The 20,275-nt window shown below is 36.4% G+C and overlaps 5 protein-coding genes across 6 annotated transcripts; 2 read left to right on the top strand and 3 right to left on the bottom strand.

The window, feature by feature from the left end:
• Positions 1–267: 267 nt before the first annotated feature.
• On the bottom strand, positions 268–999 carry LOC6652316 (dynein light chain roadblock-type 2). Its single transcript, XM_002074870.4, has 3 exons — positions 893–999; positions 760–838; positions 268–678 (listed from the first exon to the last, which is right to left on the bottom strand). Exons 1-3 carry the CDS (start codon positions 893–895, stop codon positions 467–469), a joined length of 294 nt encoding a protein of 97 aa, XP_002074906.1. The 5' UTR covers positions 896–999; the 3' UTR covers positions 268–466.
• A 63-nt stretch (positions 1,000–1,062) lies between these two features.
• LOC6652317 (dynein light chain roadblock-type 2) lies at positions 1,063–1,692 on the top strand. Its single transcript, XM_002074871.3, has 2 exons — positions 1,063–1,284; positions 1,351–1,692. Exons 1-2 carry the CDS (start codon positions 1,261–1,263, stop codon positions 1,690–1,692), a joined length of 366 nt encoding a protein of 121 aa, XP_002074907.2. The 5' UTR covers positions 1,063–1,260.
• A 213-nt stretch (positions 1,693–1,905) lies between these two features.
• On the top strand, positions 1,906–18,351 carry LOC6652318 (myotubularin-related protein 14). Its single transcript, XM_002074872.4, has 5 exons — positions 1,906–2,306; positions 15,566–16,329; positions 16,384–17,022; positions 17,086–17,661; positions 17,731–18,351. The coding sequence occupies exons 1-5, from the start codon at positions 2,214–2,216 to the stop codon at positions 17,864–17,866; spliced, it is 2,208 nt and encodes a 735-aa protein (XP_002074908.1). The 5' UTR covers positions 1,906–2,213; the 3' UTR covers positions 17,867–18,351.
• Positions 5,825–8,877, bottom strand: LOC6652319 (glucose-induced degradation protein 8-A homolog). Of its 2 annotated transcripts, none has more exons than XM_023181236.2 (3): positions 8,535–8,877; positions 6,635–6,796; positions 5,825–6,561 (listed from the first exon to the last, which is right to left on the bottom strand). In XM_023181236.2, exons 2-3 carry the CDS (start codon positions 6,735–6,737, stop codon positions 6,026–6,028), a joined length of 639 nt encoding a protein of 212 aa, XP_023037004.1. In that variant the 5' UTR covers positions 6,738–6,796; positions 8,535–8,877; the 3' UTR covers positions 5,825–6,025. The 2 variants fall into 2 exon arrangements, with proteins under 2 accessions (XP_023037004.1, XP_002074909.1); XM_002074873.4 differs by lacking the exon at positions 8,535–8,877 and adding an exon at positions 8,266–8,380.
• On the bottom strand, positions 18,260–19,554 carry LOC6652320. Its single transcript, XM_002074874.3, has 2 exons — positions 19,372–19,554; positions 18,260–19,307 (listed from the first exon to the last, which is right to left on the bottom strand). Exons 1-2 carry the CDS (start codon positions 19,516–19,518, stop codon positions 18,390–18,392), a joined length of 1,065 nt encoding a protein of 354 aa, XP_002074910.1. The 5' UTR covers positions 19,519–19,554; the 3' UTR covers positions 18,260–18,389.
• Between the last annotated feature and the right edge of the window lie 721 nt (positions 19,555–20,275).

Here is a 20,275-nt window from a genome sequence, read left to right as displayed (position 1 = left end):
TCAGAATAAATTTCGTAGAAAATAATGCTTTGCGTTACATGAAACTCAATCCAGATCAGATCAGAAATGTAAATATTAGCAATTAAAGCAAGTTCAAGGGCAGAATGATTGATTGCAATGATAACCTTAACAGGTTTTATAAGATGTCTGATAGATACAGTTAAAGATCATTAAGTGTTTGACATGATCAAATAACTGCATGATGTCACAACTCAATATGGTGACAAGATTTAAATTTGTTTTTGTTTCCTTTTTTACCAACAAAGATGCGTATAAAAGTATAGTTTATTGTATTTTAGACACTCGGATTCCGATTAATTTTGTGTTTTTTCTATCCACAAAATTATTCGTGACATCAGTTTTGGTCTTGTGCTTGATGCATACAATGAATGCTTTTATGTGCAGTTTAAGTATATTTAGGAATATCTAGTAATAAATATATTGTTCGTTTTTAGTTATCCATGATTCAATCTGTTGGATTTTGTATGACAATAAGTATAAAATCCTTGTCGGGTGCTACCATGATCTCATGTTTTTTCGACCGAACCCTTAAAAATGTCATGTCGTTAGAAGGATCCAGGTCTCTAACCACACTCCGAGCCTTATCGGCCAGCTGACTCATAAGACCAGCATATTGCACAGTTGTTGTATTGTCCAGAGTTGACTTGACCGGAATACCTAATTGGAAGTTGAAGACATTTTGTTTAAAGTCAAATCCACAATTTCGCCTACACAATGCCACGCCTCCACACTACTCACCTTCGTTGTTGACGACAATAGTTCCAACAACACCCTTATGACTCTGAATACGCTTTAAGGTTTCCTCCACTTCTTGCGACTGCGAATAAAATAAAATGATTAATCGGCATAAATTGTTTACCATTATGCTTACCATCTTTACAATAAATTTGGAATGGCTAAAACAAAATCTATAAAATAAACTTTGTTTGTTCAATAATTACCGATGGGACTAGACTAGATTACGACCATTGGTAAAAATACTTTTGGTAATCGATTGTATATAAATCGATAATAAAAAAATACCAAGATATGTAATAGTTACAATAATCGTTCTTTCAATTTTATTTGAATGGTGGTGGATATTGGAGCGCCGCCTTAGATACAAGCACTGACCCATTAACCAAGTTAAACAACAGATATCTATAGCAACTTACTCTAGAACCTAACAGAAACCAACTCAACGCAGTCTTGAATCCAGTATCGGCACACTCTCTCTTTCCTTATAAATTGCAGAGCAATATGCTTCATGGTTCAGAAGAACGGGTAATATTATTATTTTATTTCATTTTGGGTTTAATTTAACGTTTTTTATTTACATATACTTTTAAGCCACCTAGGTCTCTACGCTATGTCGAAGAAGCGTTTGCTCAAATACAGAAGAAGAAAAACATTCGCGATATACTAATTTTGAACGATCGGGGACATCCAATAAAAAGCACTATGGATCAGGATGCATCTGTGGAGTTCGCAGGACTTTTTCAAGCCTTGCGAGGGAGGTTAGAGAGAGGAATGAAAAAAATAGATGCAAAAGACGAATTGGTATTAATGCGAGTACGCACCAAGAGTCATGAAGTTTTATTAACACCAGATTCGAAAATAACCATAATTGTGGTGCAGAATGCATTTGATAATTTTGAAAAGAAAATTGTAGGAATTGATAGGCATAAATAAAAACCCGGAAAAAAGAAATTCCTGTTTGCCTTTTATATTATTTTTTAATGGAAATTCAATTTGGTTGACAAGAATACCTACAGCTTTTAACTGTCTTTTGGCAATCGCAGACCATCCATCTCTATTTGGTATTATGGAATGACGTTACTCTGGTCACTCTTTCGATAAATTCGTCTCTTCGAATTTCATTATGGCAGAGCGAATTCATCGCAAACAGGCGAGGCGTGTGTGTGTGTGTGCAACAGAGACAGAATAAGAAACGCGGCAACGGCGATTAAGCGCAAACGAAAACGGGCAAATACGCAGCAAATAAAACAAAAATAATAAAAAAAAATACAACAATAAGAGCTGTACACGAAAACAACAGCGGCAACAAAACCAAATTGTTTAAAATTGTTTTGGCCAATTAAATTGCGTGTCGTTTTTCACTAGTGTGTGTGTGTGTGTCAGAGTCTGCCAAAGCTAGTGTGTGTGCGTGTGTTTATAGAGCATCCGGTAAAGGTAAATGCAGCGACGCAAAAATGTGCAGCCTAACGCAGCAGGATTTACACGATCTATTGGAAATTTTCGAAAAAAAGTCATTCGAGGCGGTGGCCTTTGAGGAAGGATCGCCGGTGAGTGCGCGTAACGAACGTAACGAATCAACAAAATAAAGGATAAACTCATGACATACATTTAGGCGCACGTGCTTGCCACTTGCAAGGACACGTCACTAGCTTTTTGCCGCACCCTGAAAGTAGATTGAGCGAAGGAACTGAAACAGCAAAATGGCTGCCAGTCAAAAAACACATTTTTTCCTTTGTATTTATTGACATCGATGCGGCGTCTATAAGAAAACTTTCACTTATACAGGCCGCTTAACCAGCCAACTAAAACGCCTCTCTCTACCTCCCATTAACCCAACCACAGACACACACACAAACACACAATTGTTAAAAAGGCTTAACCCTCCACTGATATTAATTTTTTATATAAATACATATGTATATATAAGGGGCTGATGCTGATCTTTAAGCACCCCAAGACATCAATGAAAGAGGGGGGGCCGATCTTTACATACACATATGTACAACTTGTTGATACCAAATAAAGTTTATAGTAATTTTTCTCATGGTAACCACTCTTTGCTTTGTTGGTCTCTCTGTTAATTAATCAGTAAGAATAAATATATGTAATTGTTTAATTATAACTGAGGCATTTTTATTGTTTTATAAATATAAAAAAATATAATTGATTGCGTCACCAGATTTTAATTCCATGACATCAAAATGGGGTTAAAATGCAATTTTGTTTGCTCTAGTTTACCGTTATACTTTTTTTTATTATGTAGTTACCGTTTAACTTACAAAAAAAAGAGAGTGAGAGAGAGAGAGGGAAAGAAAGCGAACAAACAAACACACTTGTCACGCACTTGCTCTTTCTTCCTTTCCATCTCACGCTTTCTGCCCTTCAATGTTAGTTACTGCCTAACGCCAGACAAATAATTTACATATATTCTCACCCCCCACTGTCACTCTCTCACTCAAATGCAAAAGCGTTTAGTTTTAGCCGGCTATAACATTTGCTCATTTACATGTCAAAATGCTTACATGTATGTTTAGGTATTCGTGTGTGTGTGTGTATGTAAATGTGTGCACTTGGCAACAATAAAAAAAAACTAAACTTGGCACGTAGCTCACGTTTCCCATTGACTTTTGTTTTTTCAGCAGCAATTGAAAATCTTTGACTTGCATTACTTTGTTGCAGAACAGAACAACAAAATGAAAACTAATCAGTTGAGAAATGGAATGCCAAACCTCAATCTTTATCAAACACTTTTATCGTCTTATCAGTTATGCCAGCAACAACAATAATAGAGCCACAATGTTTATACACTTTCCACACAATTTTGACTATTTACTTTCACAAAAGCTTCGTGACATTTTAAGTCACATTAAAAATAATTAGATGGCTATGATTCATTTTTTCCATAATAAGTTTAATTTTGAGTAAAAACAAAATTTTGGATTTTTATTGGAGAAAAAAAAAAAAAAAATAATCGTAAAAAATTAAATTTTACAACCTTTGCAAGAATGCCAAAAACTACTTAAATGTTTTACAAAATATAATATTATTTACAGTACCTGAAAAAAATACATTAAATGGTTTTGCTCCCAAAAAAGAAACTAGTTTTAGTTTTTAATGTGTATTTACATATATTACCATATTAAAAAGGTAAATAAACCTTTTTAAGAGATCTTCCAATTTAGTTAAAGTTGTACCTTTCCCCGATTGAGCGAATTGATATGAATTATTTCATTATATTATAAAGTGTATTAATAAATTCTATGTTGACATTAAGTTGTATATGTACATATATTCAACTTTCTTATCTCCTTCATCATAAAGAAACAGTAGAAAACGATGCAAAAATAGAAAAGCAGCAGCTGCACCTTGAGATCAAACTAACAAAAAATTGCATTTCTCTTCTAGATTGCAAAAATAGATGTACACAAGGTTAATTAGAGTGGAATTTATTGACCACAAAAAAAAACAAACAAATACTGAAAACTGAAGTCCTGACCCCCCATCCTCCCTTCTTACTCTTTATCTCAATGATGATGCGTATATGTTAATTATAAATGTCAATGAAATGACAAAACATAAGGACTTATTGTCCTGCTGTCCTGGATAGACAGCAATATACAGAAAATGCCTAGTCCGTATTGTGGCACATTCCAGGTCCCATCGACCGTGGACCTATTCTGTTTACGTTCTTTTTTCTTCTTCCTTAGTCAGATAAGTTCAAGGAGTAGGGGAAATTTCTAAGTTCCTTGTTATTATCAAACTCGAACTTGATTGACTAGGCGAGACTAAGATTGCTGCTGCCAAACGTAATCCCTGGATCCGCCGAGTAAGAACTAGATGGCTGGATGGGCCCCTCGGACAGATCTGGACCCATTTTGGATATAACAGACATCCTCTTTTTAACAACAGACTACTTGAAAGTTCATCAATTCATCAATACACAAACAAAACATTATAACTCTTTTTACTACAATTTTTTCTTCTTCTTCTTCCATTTTTCCCTAAGCAAAGCACGGCACGCATACACATACAGTTCATGTAGCGTTGCGTCTGTGTGTGTGTGTGCAAGCAAGCAGCGCTTGAACCGATTTATATCGACTGTAACTTGTGTTCTATTTATTCGATCAGATTCAAATTTTGATATCTGAGGTTTTATACCCAATACTATCATATTGATAAATTTAATTGAGATTCTCCAATTTCTTCACCTATGTGTCTTTTAGAACTATATGATATAGTGGTCCGATCCAAGTTTCATCAAAATATCTCTTAAGATGGCTGAGTAAAACGCATACGCACCGACGGACGTACAGACGGACATGGCTATATCGACTCAGCTTCTCATGCTGACCAAGAATATATATACTTTATGAGGAAACGTCTGCTTCTGTGCGTTACAAACATCTGACCAATTTTATAACACCCTCTGAAAGGGTACAATAATGAAAAATGCAAATCTTGACCTGGCAATCATGACATGAAGACGTAGACATTTTGTGGTAAAACCCTCTAAGATGATACTAAAAGATATCCAGATTTCCATAAATGTTCTCAAAATCAAGTTTATTTAGTCTGAGCTTTAGGATTACGTTTCGGAGTGTATTGCGAAGAATTTAAGGACATATCTGCACCTGGAAATTGGGAGAAGGAAAACTTCTTATTCAAGAACTTCTTGGGTTTGCATTAGCGAGGAATTTTACAATATCCTTTTAATTTCGTATAAAATTCAACAGATAATTCAATATTGTAAAGTTTTTGCGTTTTTAAGCCACCGTGAGAATAAAATAACATCCTGAAACAAGAAACTGACTTATAGTATGAATTTCATTCAAGTGACACCTTATGTTTATATATAAATCAGACTTTTCTTTACGTATGTCTCACTCATTTTGTCGGAAATCGAATAAGTTAGGATCCCCACTTGAAGGAAAGGTATTTAAAGGTCGGTAACCGTATTGCGTTTCGCATTCATTGCCATCGACGTCAACGACAAAACATTTTGCTTCGCCCATGTGTGTGTGTGTGTAATTTCGCACGTGACAAGAAAAGAAAAAGGCAAGAAAACTATTGTTGACTCAACATCAAGATGTTTTAAAAACACTGATTTATTTATTTATTTAGTATACATATGTGTATATAAAAAAAAATTATCCATTATATTAGATATTAGGTAGGTTATCAATAGACACATTTCTGCATTTATGCAATAGACACCAAAAAAAAAAAAAAAAACACCAATAGTTTTTTTCCGTTTTGTCTACTCTTCTTACATCGATCGACGCAATAATTCATCCAAATGTCCCCCCTCCAATTCAAGACGTTCGTAGTCTACATACCCCACATCCTCCAGCTGATTCTGGGCCCACAATATCAACTTGATGAGAAACATCATTTTGGGCTCACAATTCTCAAGTCCTGGGAATAGTTCTTCCTGCTGGCGTTTCTCATTTGCCAAAAGGGCCAAAGTACGATCCTCACAAATGGTTTCCAATCGCTGAGGATGCTGAGGATGCTGATGATGACCCTGCATAGTGAAATTCGGATTCTTTTGGACACTGGCTTGATCCGCTTGGCGTTCTTGTATAAGCTCGATCAGTTGCATTTGCTGCATATGAAAATACATATAATTGTCTGTCTCATATAGCCTGGGATATAGCTTTTTGGCCACCTCCACGGCATATTGAACACGCCCCGCCCGTACGGCGTTTCTTATTAGCAAACGATCCTCAATACTATCCAATTGGGGATGTTTCCTTATACCAGCTTCAATCACAAATCGTTGAGTAGTCTCTTTGTAAGCTTCTACAAATTCAAAATCGATCAATATTACTATCGATTACTGTCTCGTAATCTGATTTGAGATCCTAATACGAACCTCTCACCAAATAGTTCAGCACTAGCTGATTAATCTCCCTCTGTCGACATGGAAAACCCTCCATGCGATCGCACCAATTGAATTTCTTTTCCTCATTTGCCATGACTTTGAAACTTTCCTTTTTGGGTTTTCGCTTGGATTCGATCTTAATTTCTTAGGTACCTTAAAAAAGAAAACAAAAGTCATTGTTCAGTGAAAAATTGACGCGCTCTGATTATGCAATTCTCTGTTTGATTGCAAACTTTGAGCTCATTGAGCTTCGAGTTGTGTAATCCATCTGACTTATCTCTAGGGGTGACAACTGATTAAAAAATAAAAACAACATGTAAAGACTATATGATTCTACAATGAATTGATTGTAATGTAAAATACAATTTATACAATTTTCAACAAAAGGTAGAGTAATAAAACTAATTAGTTCTATATTTAGTATTCTCTTCTCTAAGCAGTTTTCATATCTTTGAGGCGAAGGTATGAAGAATTCAACTCCACTTCGAATTATACAAAATTAAAAGAGTTTTTATAATAATTCTGTTTATTAATTCAACTAATTGAATTTATTATATCTGTTTGTTAAAATATCTTCATAAATTCATGTAAAATCCTGAATGGAAAGAAATAACTATCAAAGCATTATTTTTTATTTATATATTAAAAATAATTGTTACTGTCATTAAACTTTGGTTATGTCATTGCAGAGTTTGACCGTGGTAATTAAATAGTTTTCTATTTTTTCTGTAAATAAAACGTTGACTATTCGATACTACAGTGAAATATTTTATATAATTAAAAACTCGAATTCCAAATTCCTCTGCAAGGATACCTTATAAAGGAAGTTATAAATTGTGTTAAAAACTCTCATGTTTCACTTTACGTATTTATAAATATTTTAGATCTATACCCTGATTTTCCTCACATTACTCTAATAGTTTTTAAAAAAAGAGAATATTCAAGGAATATACGATAAAAAAAAAACTGCCAATTAATTTATAACTAAATACTTTAACTGGTTTGAAACTTGGTTTTTAAAAATCCTTGAATAAATTTGGGGAAAGAAGGCAAAAAAAAAAAAACAAAAAATATGTACAAAGGACTTTATTCGATTAACAGCTGTTGGGCTGCATTACTTCCTGTGGGAGTAATTAGTTGAAACATAATATAATTGATACAAAATTATAGTTTTCTTCTTTAATTTTTTATGTTAATATTTTGGGATGCTTAAAAGTTTAAAAATGTGATTAGGATACATAGAAAATAAAATAATTCAGAGTATAGTATTTGGGGATGATTTCCACCCACTTTTGTTTAAATTTAATCTGTTGCACTGCTTCCGATACAATTTATATTACAAGCCAACAAGTTTTTGGCAGATTTAGCCATCAAATTGCCAATTGCATATGTTTTTCGGGTTAAGTCTGCTAAAAGGCCACAATTGGTGTACGTTTAGAATATGGTTCTTTAGATCTTTTCGAATCGAATTGAATTTTGTGCTACAAAATGCAAACAATTCAAAAATTGTTCTGGGAAATCGAAAGTGTTATAATAGCAAGATTTTAAAAGTATTTCTATTATTTAGGTGTACAAATATCTATGGACTTATGTATTTATATTTATAGCCCAAGTCTTCTTACCCCATCCAAATGGCATTGTTTGTGTGTGTGTATCTGTGTGTGTGCGCGTCGATGCAAATGCAATAATAGTGTGTGGGTGTGTGTGGATCTATATCTCCCTCTCTCTCTCTCTCTCTCACTCTCTATGTGTGTGTGGTGGTGGGCGCCAAAATAAATTTTCGCTAAATGCTAAAAATAAATGACAAGGTCTTTTTTAAAAATATATTAATTCACTTTCTTTAACATAACTTTTTCTTTTGTGGTGTTCCTCTGTGTGTATGTATACCCACCTGTTGTTGTTGTTGTTGGTTGCCGTTCTTGTTATTGTATTTATTGTAATTTGCAATCCTTTCACATCAAAACCGCAAATTACTTCTCTCTTTTGAATAAACTATGTCGACTAGACACAAATGAATCCTGAATATGGGTTATTTGTATTGGATAAGAATCGCTATTCACCCAAAAATACTTGATAGAGAATAAATATTTCTTAACCACTTTTATGCAAAAGTGATGGAAGAAGAAGATTGGAAAAAACACACACGGAGACAGGCTCTGTTGCCGTAATTGATTGTTGAGGAACTCCGGGAAGACTGTTTTCCTTCTAGCTGAGATTCTGTGTTTCTATGTTTTCTGTATCCCCGCCAATGTTTCCAGTCTGCGCTGCTGCTGGACTCTCGACTGCACTTTGGGGTTGCAAGAGACTTTCCCATGCAGTCGGTTGGTTGGTTGACATTACCAGTCCCTTGTACAGTAGAGCCTGGCTTGTTGAAGTTAATTCACAATGCGCAGGACGCGCCAACGCCTTTGCCTCTTCGGCTGCTGCAATCCTGTGCCGGCCGGCTGAGCCAAATGTGGGTCTCTTTGCTGCACTTCCTAGGAATGGGGCATACACAGAGTCTCTGTGTGGGCGCTTTGGAATACGCTGCACAGGAGCACATAACTTGAAGTCAGCCAACGGAATTTCAATGCAGCCTGGAAGGTAAAATTTAGCTGCAATGCAAAATCACAAGATGCCACGGCACAGTGGCTATTACATGTTGAGGAAGCCTCTGAAAGTAAACAAGTCTTTATTAACATTCGGCAACAATTTGAAGACAACTAGTTTCCTATTGTCCATTTCCAAAATTGTAAATCTTACGAAGAATATTATTTCATATCTTGAATAGAGCGATTAAAAATAAGTTTTAATCTCTTAATCTGTCTGAAATCTCGGGAAAATCGGTTAAACCCCTTAATGTTTGTGGTATAATAAACCCTTGTGCATATATCGTAATTATTATATTAGGATTTTCATTTCATTTATATAAGGATTTTCTTTTAAAAATAAAAGAGTTTTCCCAAAGCAAAGGTGTTTTGAAAAGTCTTAAGTGTTTGTTCCACATTTAGAGTTGAAAATTTTGGACTCTTCTAGGCACTAAAATACTTACCCAAGATTAGAGTTTAAAAGATATGTATGTAAACTATGAACCAAACAATTTTTTTTACTACCAAGTATGGTCCATCGGCTTAGATGATAACTACACTAATCTAGGACCACGATTCTCATTCAGTTGCCCTTTTCACTGGACAACTCAGACAACTCATCTAGCGAGGACTGCTGACTAAAAAAAAAAAAGACAGATATTTCCGACAGAAGATTAAAACGGCAACTTTGTTTAAACGGCAACTTATTTAGACGAGTTCTAAATAGAATATGCAGATTGAAACTAGCAAATATAGAACTATATCAGTTTATCGATGTCGAAGGATTTTGAGAAGAAAAATATATCTTTTCGGTGAGAAAGTTACCTCATTGCCCTTGTTTGCCTTCCCAATGATCCGTCATGGCTGTTCCTAGGTTTCAGGTTTCGAGCGTTAGCTCGATTTACACTTTGCGATCATTAATTATTAGCATCGATCGTAAAAGTGTAAAGTCCCTTGCCCTAGTTTTTATTCATATGAAATTACTTATTGAACGCATCATTTGTAACTTGGACTGATTCATTCATATGCATATATATGTATACATACATATATGTATGTGTATATATTTATTTATATGGATTACAAATCATAAGAACCCCAACAAAAAGCGGTGTAGAATGTCATTTTAAATATTTACTGTATACATTTTGCGATATAAACAAAGAGTTCCCTTTTCAATATTTTTCTTTTGTTTTTTTTATACTTTTTCCACTTTATGTTGTTGTTTTGACTCTAGAATTCAGTCAATGGATATAGTATCTTGGTCATTATCAAGAGCAACTAGTTACTTAAAACTTCTCCATAAGTTCATTCACCTTTTAGGCATATTTCATACCACAGTGGCCCCAGACATCAATAATCGACTCTGCCCATTTTCATGATTGCCTGTTGCACATTGAACTTTACACCCACGCTTTCCGCACCTGTCACCCGCAGTCACGCCCCCTCCTAATCTCATTGCTACGTAGATCCTTAATGTGTGTGTCTGTGTGTGTGCATCGCTTCAAATGTGCGTGGGTCGGTCCGCAGACACTTGTGCCAGGTAAACAGCAAGAGCAAAAGCAAGAGCAATCATTGAGGCAGTTGCAACAGCTGCTGGAAATGCTTAACGGGACTGCAGCAGCCCGGGCGCATGTCCGGCAACACACACACACGCCCACAATGAGCGAAATTTGATAAAGGGCCAAATGAAGTTCCATTGCTACTTCCATCATCGTCATTCCTGTGTGATAATTTCCCCACGTTTCCCTCACTAACCGTAACAATTTGGAGTCGACTGAGATTCGAACCAATATGTTGGTTGGGTTAACTGCGATAGCAACAGCCGGGACCATGCACTCATGATTTAGAAGGGAGTTGACGGAATGAAACACTATACCCTATCGCCCAATGATTGTGCTGATGATGATGAGTTGCTGCTGCGGCTTCATGAGGGCCTGCTAACAGTCAGATAAAATCGATAATAATTGAAATGATGATGTAGAAATAAACCTAACTACCCAAAGACAACGACCATAACAATTATCTGTTGTTTTTTCTTTGTAATTACTAGGTATTTTCATATAAATTTTGAAATTTACTGTGTAATAATGGAGTTTAAGTTTTCTTCTCTGGTATTTGTCGAAGAACGCCTACAAATGAACTAACTGAACAGGAAATCATAAAATATTAAATGCAATAAAAGACCATTATTATTGTAGGTGTGCGATGGTGTGTGTGGGTGGGTAAGAAACAATGCAAATCTCTTCCTGATGGCCATCACCATCACAAAGACGCATATACCGCCCATCCCACCCCATCCACATTGATTTCAGTGTCATTTGCTTTGCTCAATTACAGAAAAAAATTTGCATTTTCCGTTTAAAACAAGTTTGAAAGTTGTTATGCATATTAAAATCTCATTAATAACCGATCAATGATTAAGTGAAAACTTGAACAAAACCAAAGAAATAAAATAATCGCATCAATAGGAGGAGAGATAAGTTACAGTTAGAGATGATGCAGCATCTATTTTCAAATGGATAGAATAGAAAGTAGTCAAAAGCATTAAACGAAAGGTTTGCATCAGGATTTAGGATTTAGGAGTATCCAAATATTACTTAAATTTCAAGCAGAATTCAATTCAATAAACTTATGAGAAGCTAAATTCAAAATGCTATATTTCTCAGTGTCAGTTGAAGATCCTAAATTGTGTTTTCGCGTCTTAGTCCTAAAACATTATCATAAATTAATATTTTGTTCATTTTTAATTTGGAATATCTCCTAACTCATAGTCTATCTGAACATTCAACGCATAGTGATCCATTACAATTATGTACATACCTATACATACATACATATGTACATATGTATATAGTAAGGTCTATGAATTGAATTGGCAAAATGGGATTTTAGATAATTTTCATCAAATCACTTCCTAAATACTGACCATAGAATTGAAAAATATATTGTACGTATTATCAATGTTATTCTAATTCGAAATGTTATCAGTAAATTATTTACATGGGGTAATTAACGATTATCAATGTCAATGTGGTAAACACACACACACACAAATGTTTTAAATGTTCCATTCGACCTTTCCCTACATCATTTAATTTTTATCGTTTTCGAGCTTAACCTTTAAATGCTCAAAGAGGGTTAAAAGCCTTATCTAAAATATTTCTCATTTTATCTACTTGGACTTTTATACCGTACTGTACATGCATTTCTGTCACTGTCTTTCACTTGTTAGCTCATGTTGCTGCTCGTCAATAAAGAGTTTCAAGACGAATGCCGGCATGAAGAAGAAGAAGAAAAAGAAAAAAGTCCAACACATTTTAAGCGTAAACATAAATCATGTAAACACAATAACAATAACAACAACAACAACAACAACAACAACAACAACAACAACAACAACAAGGGGGGAAAACCAGAATATGGAACAAGGTGTGGTTCAGTGGCCCGACTTTCGAGTTTGTGTTCGAGTTCGAGTTCGACTTGAATAATTCATTCATTGAAGAAAAGCAATTTTCCTTGTCCGCCGTCGGCGTCGCGGCTCCCAGATTGATGAATATGCAACACGATTTTGCATACATATATATATACATACGTACATACATACATACACATATACATATGTATGTATATTTTTGTTGCTTTCAGTTGTCTTTCGTTTTACTTTTTGTGATTTTTTGCCCAAAAATGCTGTTGGCCTGTCCCTGGTCTGTTGGGGTTTGTCGTCTTGGTTTTCTTTCAGTTTTTATTTCTTCAATTTCGCTTCTTTGTTGTTGTTATTATTGTTGTTGTTGTTGGTGGTGGTGGTGCAGCTGTGTGGCCGTTGCCGCTGCATTGAAAACGATGCACAGAAAACTGTGTCGTTGGTTTCTGTTTGCCCAGCATGGTTAAAGTCTTTAAAATCCGGGTTTGTAAGAAAACTGCATTGTAAGAAGAGTTGCGTTCAAGCTGTGCACGGAGCCCGAAACTACTAAATATTACACTATTTGGGTCAGAGACTGATGTTGACGATGATGATGATGATGAACGTGACGATGATGATAATATTATTTAGAAGATGACAATGTTAATGATGTTAATGCATATGTATTGTATAGAGGAGCTGTTGCTGTAAGTTGGACAAAAACTATTTCGCGCGTTTGTTTGTTGTTTTTAAGTTTTACAGCGCCTTATTAACAGGCGCACAGCGAAAGAAGCTCAGCCACAACTGCACAGAGAGAGAAAGAGAGAGAGACCCCCACAATCAGGTTACAGTTGCATGCTCTGCCGCTGCTTACAAAGAAACAGAAACAACGCAAGAGCGCAATAATAAAAAAAAGTGCAACAACGCAAGCAAGCAGTTCAATACTCATACATACAAATGCAGCTACGTGTCTATCTGTCTTTATGTACATGTGTGTGTGTGTACGATTGTAACGTCATCGTCTCCAACTTGCTGGTGGCGCTTACTCTCTCTCTTCCATACAATGTTATCAATAAAACTGTTTTGGCATCGGTATCTGCCATTCCCACTAGTTGCTCTCTCTGCATCTGTTCCTCTCCCGCTCTCCTACTCTCGCCAACTAACAGTTGTGCAAAATTTTATCATGCTGTAAGCAAAGTTAGCGGCCCCCACCCCCTCTAATCACAATCCCAATCGGATATGGAACACATGGAAAATGTATTTGTCCATTTGTCATGGGATAGATGCATATTTGCGTTGAATACTTGTCGCTTGTACATTTGTTTATTGTTTGATATTGGTTAATGCAACAATCTAAGTTATCACTACCGTAAATTACTGTTTTAATATAAACAGGTGGAAAGGTAAATCACAAGATTCGAATTAGTACAAGTTTCTGCTCTATTTCAACGTATTCCCCTAATGCTCAGCCAAACTTAAAATGACCTTCATGGAGACCCCCGCGCCCCATCCCTTTCAACCAGTTGTGTGTAATTGCGTTTTAGTTGTTTTGCTCGTTTGTTTCGCTCTGCATAGTTTTAACGCGCTCCCTCTATCTATCTCTATCGCTCCGATACACATGCACACACACAAACACATAGACACACACAGAGACACTGAGTATTTTCGCCACCTTTGTTTTGCTCTGTTGTACTCTTTGTGCGCAGTTTTGTCTTATTTTATGCACATTTCTTTTGTTGTTTAATTTTGATACCCTGCTGTTCCATTCCAGGGTATATTTGCATCGTGTAATGTAAAGTTTTGCAGATATTTCTGTTCATTCTCCAAGGTAGATTCTCTCATTTATGTTTTTTGTTATGGCTTATTGTAAGGTATATTTAATTCGTTATTAAAGTTTATTACTGTATAAAATATTTTGTGCCAAAAACCTGTTTAATTTTTTTTTTGTTTTCGCCAAGGTGTTTGCTCGCGCGAGCCTTTGCATGTGAGTGTTTGTGTTTGTGTGTGTGTGTATATGTATGAGAGAGTTTGTTGTTGTTTGTCTGGGACAGCTGGCTAGTCGACTGCTGCCTTTCCCCTCACCCACACTAACACACACACACACACACTAATGGCCTGCTTGTTTGTCTATTTTTAGGTACTTTTGCGCTTTTAACCAAATGATAACCAACAATAAAATATTGACCAAAACAAAATATTGTTAAATTGTCGTGAATTTCTACATTCGTATAATATAATTTTCCCAATTGAATTTCCCATTATTCTATTTGAATCTGTTTATGATGGATGTTAGCTTATCGCTACATACATACATACATATGTATGATCTGATGTGTGTACATACTTACATACATACATACTTCCACATGTATTACTCCAGGGTTTTCCAGATTTCATTGAACCCAAAGCCAAAGCCAATAGAAACCAGTTGTAATTTGCGCATTCTAATCTGTTTCTCTGTGTTTTTAATATATGCAAGCAAATATTAATACATATATTGCTTTTCAATTACAGATTTTAAAATATAACTAAGTAAATAATACACACACACACACACAGATGTACATTTTTAAATGCTAACCTGAAATATTCATTAATGAAGTAATTTTTAGGAATTTACGGGGTCATTGAAATCTAACAAATTTATGGGTTGTCGTGCTGAATGAAATTTCAAAAAAATATATTTAATGAGAAAATACATTAAAGAATACACGAAATGCAAACTTTCGTTTATTCTGGGTACTGGTCAATGATTATCATGTTCGAATACAATTGTATTAACTCATTTGTTAATAACTCATTTTCTTCTTCGAATACTATTTGAATGAATTTTTTAGAAACTTTGAAAAAACAAAAATATATACATACATTTTACATCATACATTTTATGTATTATGCGAATTAAAAGTTATTAACTTTCTTACTTTTTTCTTACTTAAATCTTTTTTGCAGGAGTACGCCATCTCCAAAAAATGTGAATACCTGTTCAAAATGGACTACAGCCTAATTGAGCTGGATAACACGAACGGGCTGCTCAGTCCACGCTATCCTGGACGCATACTCATACCAGAATACGAGCACGGTCATATGGCTAAGACGTTGATACCGGGTAATGGACTATTTGGCGGGGGAGGAGGATCCTCGGGGACAACAGCCACAGCGACGCCCCTGAACAGCAGTGCTGGAAGTAATTGCAGCAACGGCAGCGATAATGGTGCAGGCGTGGGTATCCAGGCATTCGTTACCTTTGCCAATCCTCTCCAGAAACAACAAACACAACAGCAGCAGCAGCAACAACCACAAACAGCAACAACTCAGCCACAACAGAATACAATTTATGAGGATCAGTATGATATACAAAGAATGCGGGAACTGGTTACAATGGCCAAATATGCAAGGTGTCGACAAAGATTCGCTGTGCCCGTGATCATGTACAGGGGCAAATATATATGCCGATCGGCCACATTGTCGGTCATGCCAGAGACATATGCCAACTATGCCTACAATTGCCTCAGCGGCGGCACCTATGCCCCGCCAAATGGTGATGAGAATGATGCGGACTCTACAGATGAATCTTTGATCAATCATATCAATGATCAAACGCAATTCAGTTACGACGAGGTGATCAAAAGTGACATTCAACTGCTCCATACCCTAAATGTATCCACCATAGTCGACTTAATGGTTGAGAATCGAAAGATCAAATATTTTATGGCGTAAGTGAGATATATATGTAAATCTATGTACATCTAACGGTTTCTCTCTTTCAGTGTTTCCTCATCGGAGAAAGCCGATCCGAATAAACATTACAAGAGCTTCAATTTGCTATCCCTGCCCTACCCTGGTTGTGAATTCTTTAAGAAATTTCGCGACAACAACTACATGGCCAAGAATCTGCATTATAATTGGAAGCAGTCGTTCAATGATGCGAATATTAATATACCCAATTTGGGACCTGCTGCCGATATTGATATTATATGGCCAGAATATAGAGAATGGGATTTGGTTACCATAACTCAAAACTATTTACGTGCCACTCTCAAGTATATACAAGAGGATAATTCTGGACTACTGATTCACTGCATCAGTGGATGGGATCGCACTCCGCTATTTGTATCACTAGTCCGTCTGTCACTGTGGGCCGATGGACTTATCCATCAGTCATTAAATGCTCTGCAAATGGCCTATCTAACATTGGCCTACGATTGGTATTTATTCGGCCATCAACTGCCCGATCGCCTGAAACGTGGCGAAGATATTATGTTCTTTTGTTTCCATGTGCTAAAATTTATAACCGATGAGGAATTCAGCATAGTGGAGCACAGAAAAAGGACCAAGACATCAAGCAGTAGTGGGAGTAGTGTCATTGTCATTAAATCCGATTGCTGTGATGATGAGCCGCTCAAAGAGTAAGTAGAAATGATCTACTGGGTTAACAAAATTTCGAACTCTTTTTTTTGTTTGCTTTGCAGAGATTATATTTTGGCCTTTGATCAAGATAGCAACGATAGCTACTCGAATTGTTCAAACTGTGATATGTCCATTACCGACAATTTTTATGCCACATCAGTGCCACAATCCACAGCCACTCCTGCAACAAATAATCCATTGACCAATCGTTCGCCAAATCCGAAACGTTCCCGCACTAGCCCTATTTCAGTGCCTGGATCGAATGCCCGCCAGCGACAAGAATCGACATCTTCGAACGGCAGTTGGCAAGTGGTCACCGATACGGGTTCAATAGATTCCATGATGAATGGCAGTTATATGATGCGATTTGTGTCCCAGCAACATCAACAACAGCAGCAGCAGCAGCAGCAGCAAACCTCCTTAGATGGCGTCAGCGGTGGCGGCGTCTCCTCTAACATTCCTATATGCAATGGCAGCAATGGCTATCATTGTAGCATATCCCATCATGGCAGTGGAAGTGGAAGCGGCAGTGGTGGCAGTGGGAGCAGCAATAGCATAACGCACGGTTTCGCAAATGGTTCCTCCAAAGATATTGGCGTCGGTGGCACTTCGATGGCCTCCAAGCAGTGCATCAATTTGTAAGTCTTTAAAATTTATGACTTTTCGGGCTTTCATCTAATTGTGCATTTTTTTTCATTTCTATTTAGACGCAAGCAACGTCTTAATGCTGTCCGCGCCATCTTCATTCAGGCATATGGAAAAACAATTGGACTGAAATTCAAAGAAGGCTCCTCCATGAACCTGGCCACCTTTATAGGAAACTTGGCGGATCAATTATTCTGAGACTTCAATACCCGCCTCCGCCCCCCGCAATACCTTTCCGTCTTGTTGAACTCTTATTTGTTGGATTTTTATTTTCCTTTTTACTCCATCCTTCCTTCTTCTTCTCGCTTGTTAGTTTGCGTGTTATCCGAAGTGTGTATGCGTGTGCTGTGTGTGTGTATGTGCATGTGCTAAGCTTTTTTTTTTATAAAATGTTAATTTTGAAATGTTCATTATTGTGACTGTTGTTGAGAATTTGATTCATCCATTGATCGTATATTGTAGTAGTCCAACTATCTCCAAGCTCTGCAGTTAAATCCTGAGCTCGCCTCATACACCGGCTTATTCGCAGATCGCAAATCGAAATTTATAATAATCCACATGAGATAATAAAACAACAAATTATAAGAATGGTTTGTGTTGAATCGAACTCTAGCTTTAGGTTGTAATTTATAGTAATTGTATTTTTTAATGATAATATTAATAAACAAAAAAATAAAATAAAACTTATGTGCATTTGATATAAAATTTAAGCAACTTTGTTTCACCTTCTTCTTCTTCTTATTTTGGCAAGAGGGATAAAATCGTCCAGATTTTGACGTTTCATCAAAACTCGCACTTTCTTGACATAGTATTTGGCGCTCTTGATAGGCACAAATCGCACAGGCGGTTGATCGGGCTTAATACTAATAGTGGGTGCTGCTGGAGGAATGGATTGTGGCGTGGGATCCATTTCATCTGGAGGCTCAACTTTAATAATACAGGGCGGTGGGGACGGCTGTGCCGCTGGGAGTGGAGAAGGTTGCTTGGGGGCAGCAAATTCAGATGGAGATGGGGTTGCAGTGTAAACGCTGCTTATTACTAGATTCGTGTGCTCGTTGCTAACTATATTATTTTTGCTGCTAGTTGCCATATCGGTCGAAACATTAGTTAAGTTGACCGATGACGGATGATTCGCTGGCAGAAACAGTCCACCCGCTGGAGTAGCCAACCGATGCAGTGTATCTGATGGGAGCTCTTTCACTCGTATGTCCTTCAAAAACGCGTCATACTCGGACTGTACAAGCTCTTTGTCCTTACTGCTCGTTAACACTGGGGTCTTTAGATGCAATTCAGTTTGTAATATAGCATCCACAATCTCGACTTCCAAACGTCGACGTTGTAACTGGGAAAGAGCCTCCACAAATGGCAATTGATCAAGAAGAAAACCCCCGTATAGAGAGGTTTTTACATTATGCGGTTTTTGGGCATTCAACATTTGACTGATTTTCTGCATAATGCTAGCCAGCTCTGGGGGTATGTTGGTAAAGTGCTTGGACAGAGTGGCCAATAGAGGCCGTAGTATATCCCAACGCCATTGCAATTCCTCCACGGAAAATGGTGCACTTAAATTTAGATTCTCGTAACTAGCATTAAACTGTTTGGCTATCTGTTGCCATCCCCACTCGTCGTAGTCAGCATCCTGTTTAAAGACACACACACATTTTCAAGGACAGCTTTACACAAGGATGCATCCTGAAACTTACCTGTTGCGGACGAACTTGCTTGCTGAATAGATAGGGATACATGTGCAATAACTCTAAAAGCCGTAGATCGTTGAGCACTATTTGGCCATTCTCATTTTTGTTAGTTATATTTAATTCAATTTGAGACGACAAATCGTCTGAATCCATCTCTCTTCGGTTTATTTTTAAGTGTGGCTGCAATTCCTTTCAGTGTTGCAAAACACACACACTATTTCTGTGTCTGTGTCTCGGCTTCTGCTTACGAACTCTTGTTTATCTGGGTGACCCAAAAGTAATTCAGTTATTTCAAAATATAACATAATCGACTGCATTTGTGGTTTTATCAGTATCCATGCAAATATGCTGATATATTTTATCTAATTTCATTAATTAATAAAGCAAAAAGAAAATTTAAAAGTAAATTAACTTTCTGGCAACGTCAATGGCGCCAATATATAAATTGTCCGTTTACCCATACTGGATTTTAATCTGGTCGTTCCCTTATAACAATGATCTTGAAGTCGCTCAGGTAATACTAAATCAAAATTGATTTGAACAGATCATTGAGTATCTTCAAATCGGATTGACTTGAGGCAATTCAAGAAAGTTTGGTCAGAGTTTACTTTGACTTTTTGACTTGTGTATTTTATATTGTATATTGTATTCCCTTTATTCAGTTTATAACTGTACTGCTAGCAGTGAAGAGTTCGTTGAAGCCATATGGGTTTTTTTTTTAAATTTAGAACTATACTTTATTATTAACCAATTTCTTTGTTCGGGATATTAGCTAAGCTAAAATAGAAATGGGGGCCATGATCGCAAATTGGGTTGAACAAGCTCACTGGAACTATTATTTTACTTCATTCGAATGTACTCAAATTATTCATTAGGTCTTAAAATTCGTTTATTTTATTTTAGTTGGTGG

This window comes from Drosophila willistoni (assembly GCF_018902025.1).
Source record: "Drosophila willistoni isolate 14030-0811.24 chromosome 2L unlocalized genomic scaffold, UCI_dwil_1.1 Seg168, whole genome shotgun sequence".
Lineage (NCBI taxonomy): Eukaryota > Metazoa > Arthropoda > Insecta > Diptera > Drosophilidae > Drosophila > Drosophila willistoni.
This window is presented reverse-complemented; position numbering and strand designations above follow the sequence as displayed.

What these genes read in the sequence shown, in the direction of transcription:
- LOC6652316 (XM_002074870.4), bottom strand. An exon ending in TATTGTCGTCAACAACGAAG is followed by an intron (nt 679 to 759) that starts GTGAGTAGTGTG and finishes ACTTCCAATTAG; the next exon opens with GTATTCCGGTCAAGTCAACT.
- LOC6652317 (XM_002074871.3), top strand. Translation starts at nt 1,261, where the DNA reads ATGCTTCATGGTTCAGAAGAACGG. An exon ending in TTCATGGTTCAGAAGAACGG is followed by an intron (nt 1,285 to 1,350) that starts GTAATATTATTA and finishes TATACTTTTAAG; the next exon opens with CCACCTAGGTCTCTACGCTA.
- LOC6652318 (XM_002074872.4), top strand. Translation starts at nt 2,214, where the DNA reads ATGTGCAGCCTAACGCAGCAGGATTTACACGATCTATTGGAAATTTTC. An exon ending in AAGATCAAATATTTTATGGC is followed by an intron (nt 16,330 to 16,383) that starts GTAAGTGAGATA and finishes TCTCTCTTTCAG; the next exon opens with TGTTTCCTCATCGGAGAAAG. An exon ending in GATGATGAGCCGCTCAAAGA is followed by an intron (nt 17,023 to 17,085) that starts GTAAGTAGAAAT and finishes TTTGCTTTGCAG; the next exon opens with AGATTATATTTTGGCCTTTG.
- LOC6652319 (XM_023181236.2), bottom strand. Translation starts at nt 6,737, where the DNA reads ATGGCAAATGAGGAAAAGAAATTCAATTGGTGCGATCGCATGGAGGGT. An exon ending in GCTGAACTATTTGGTGAGAG is followed by an intron (nt 6,562 to 6,634) that starts GTTCGTATTAGG and finishes TTGAATTTGTAG; the next exon opens with AAGCTTACAAAGAGACTACT.
- LOC6652320 (XM_002074874.3), bottom strand. Translation starts at nt 19,518, where the DNA reads ATGGATTCAGACGATTTGTCGTCTCAAATTGAATTAAATATAACTAAC. An exon ending in AGCAAGTTCGTCCGCAACAG is followed by an intron (nt 19,308 to 19,371) that starts GTAAGTTTCAGG and finishes GTCTTTAAACAG; the next exon opens with GATGCTGACTACGACGAGTG.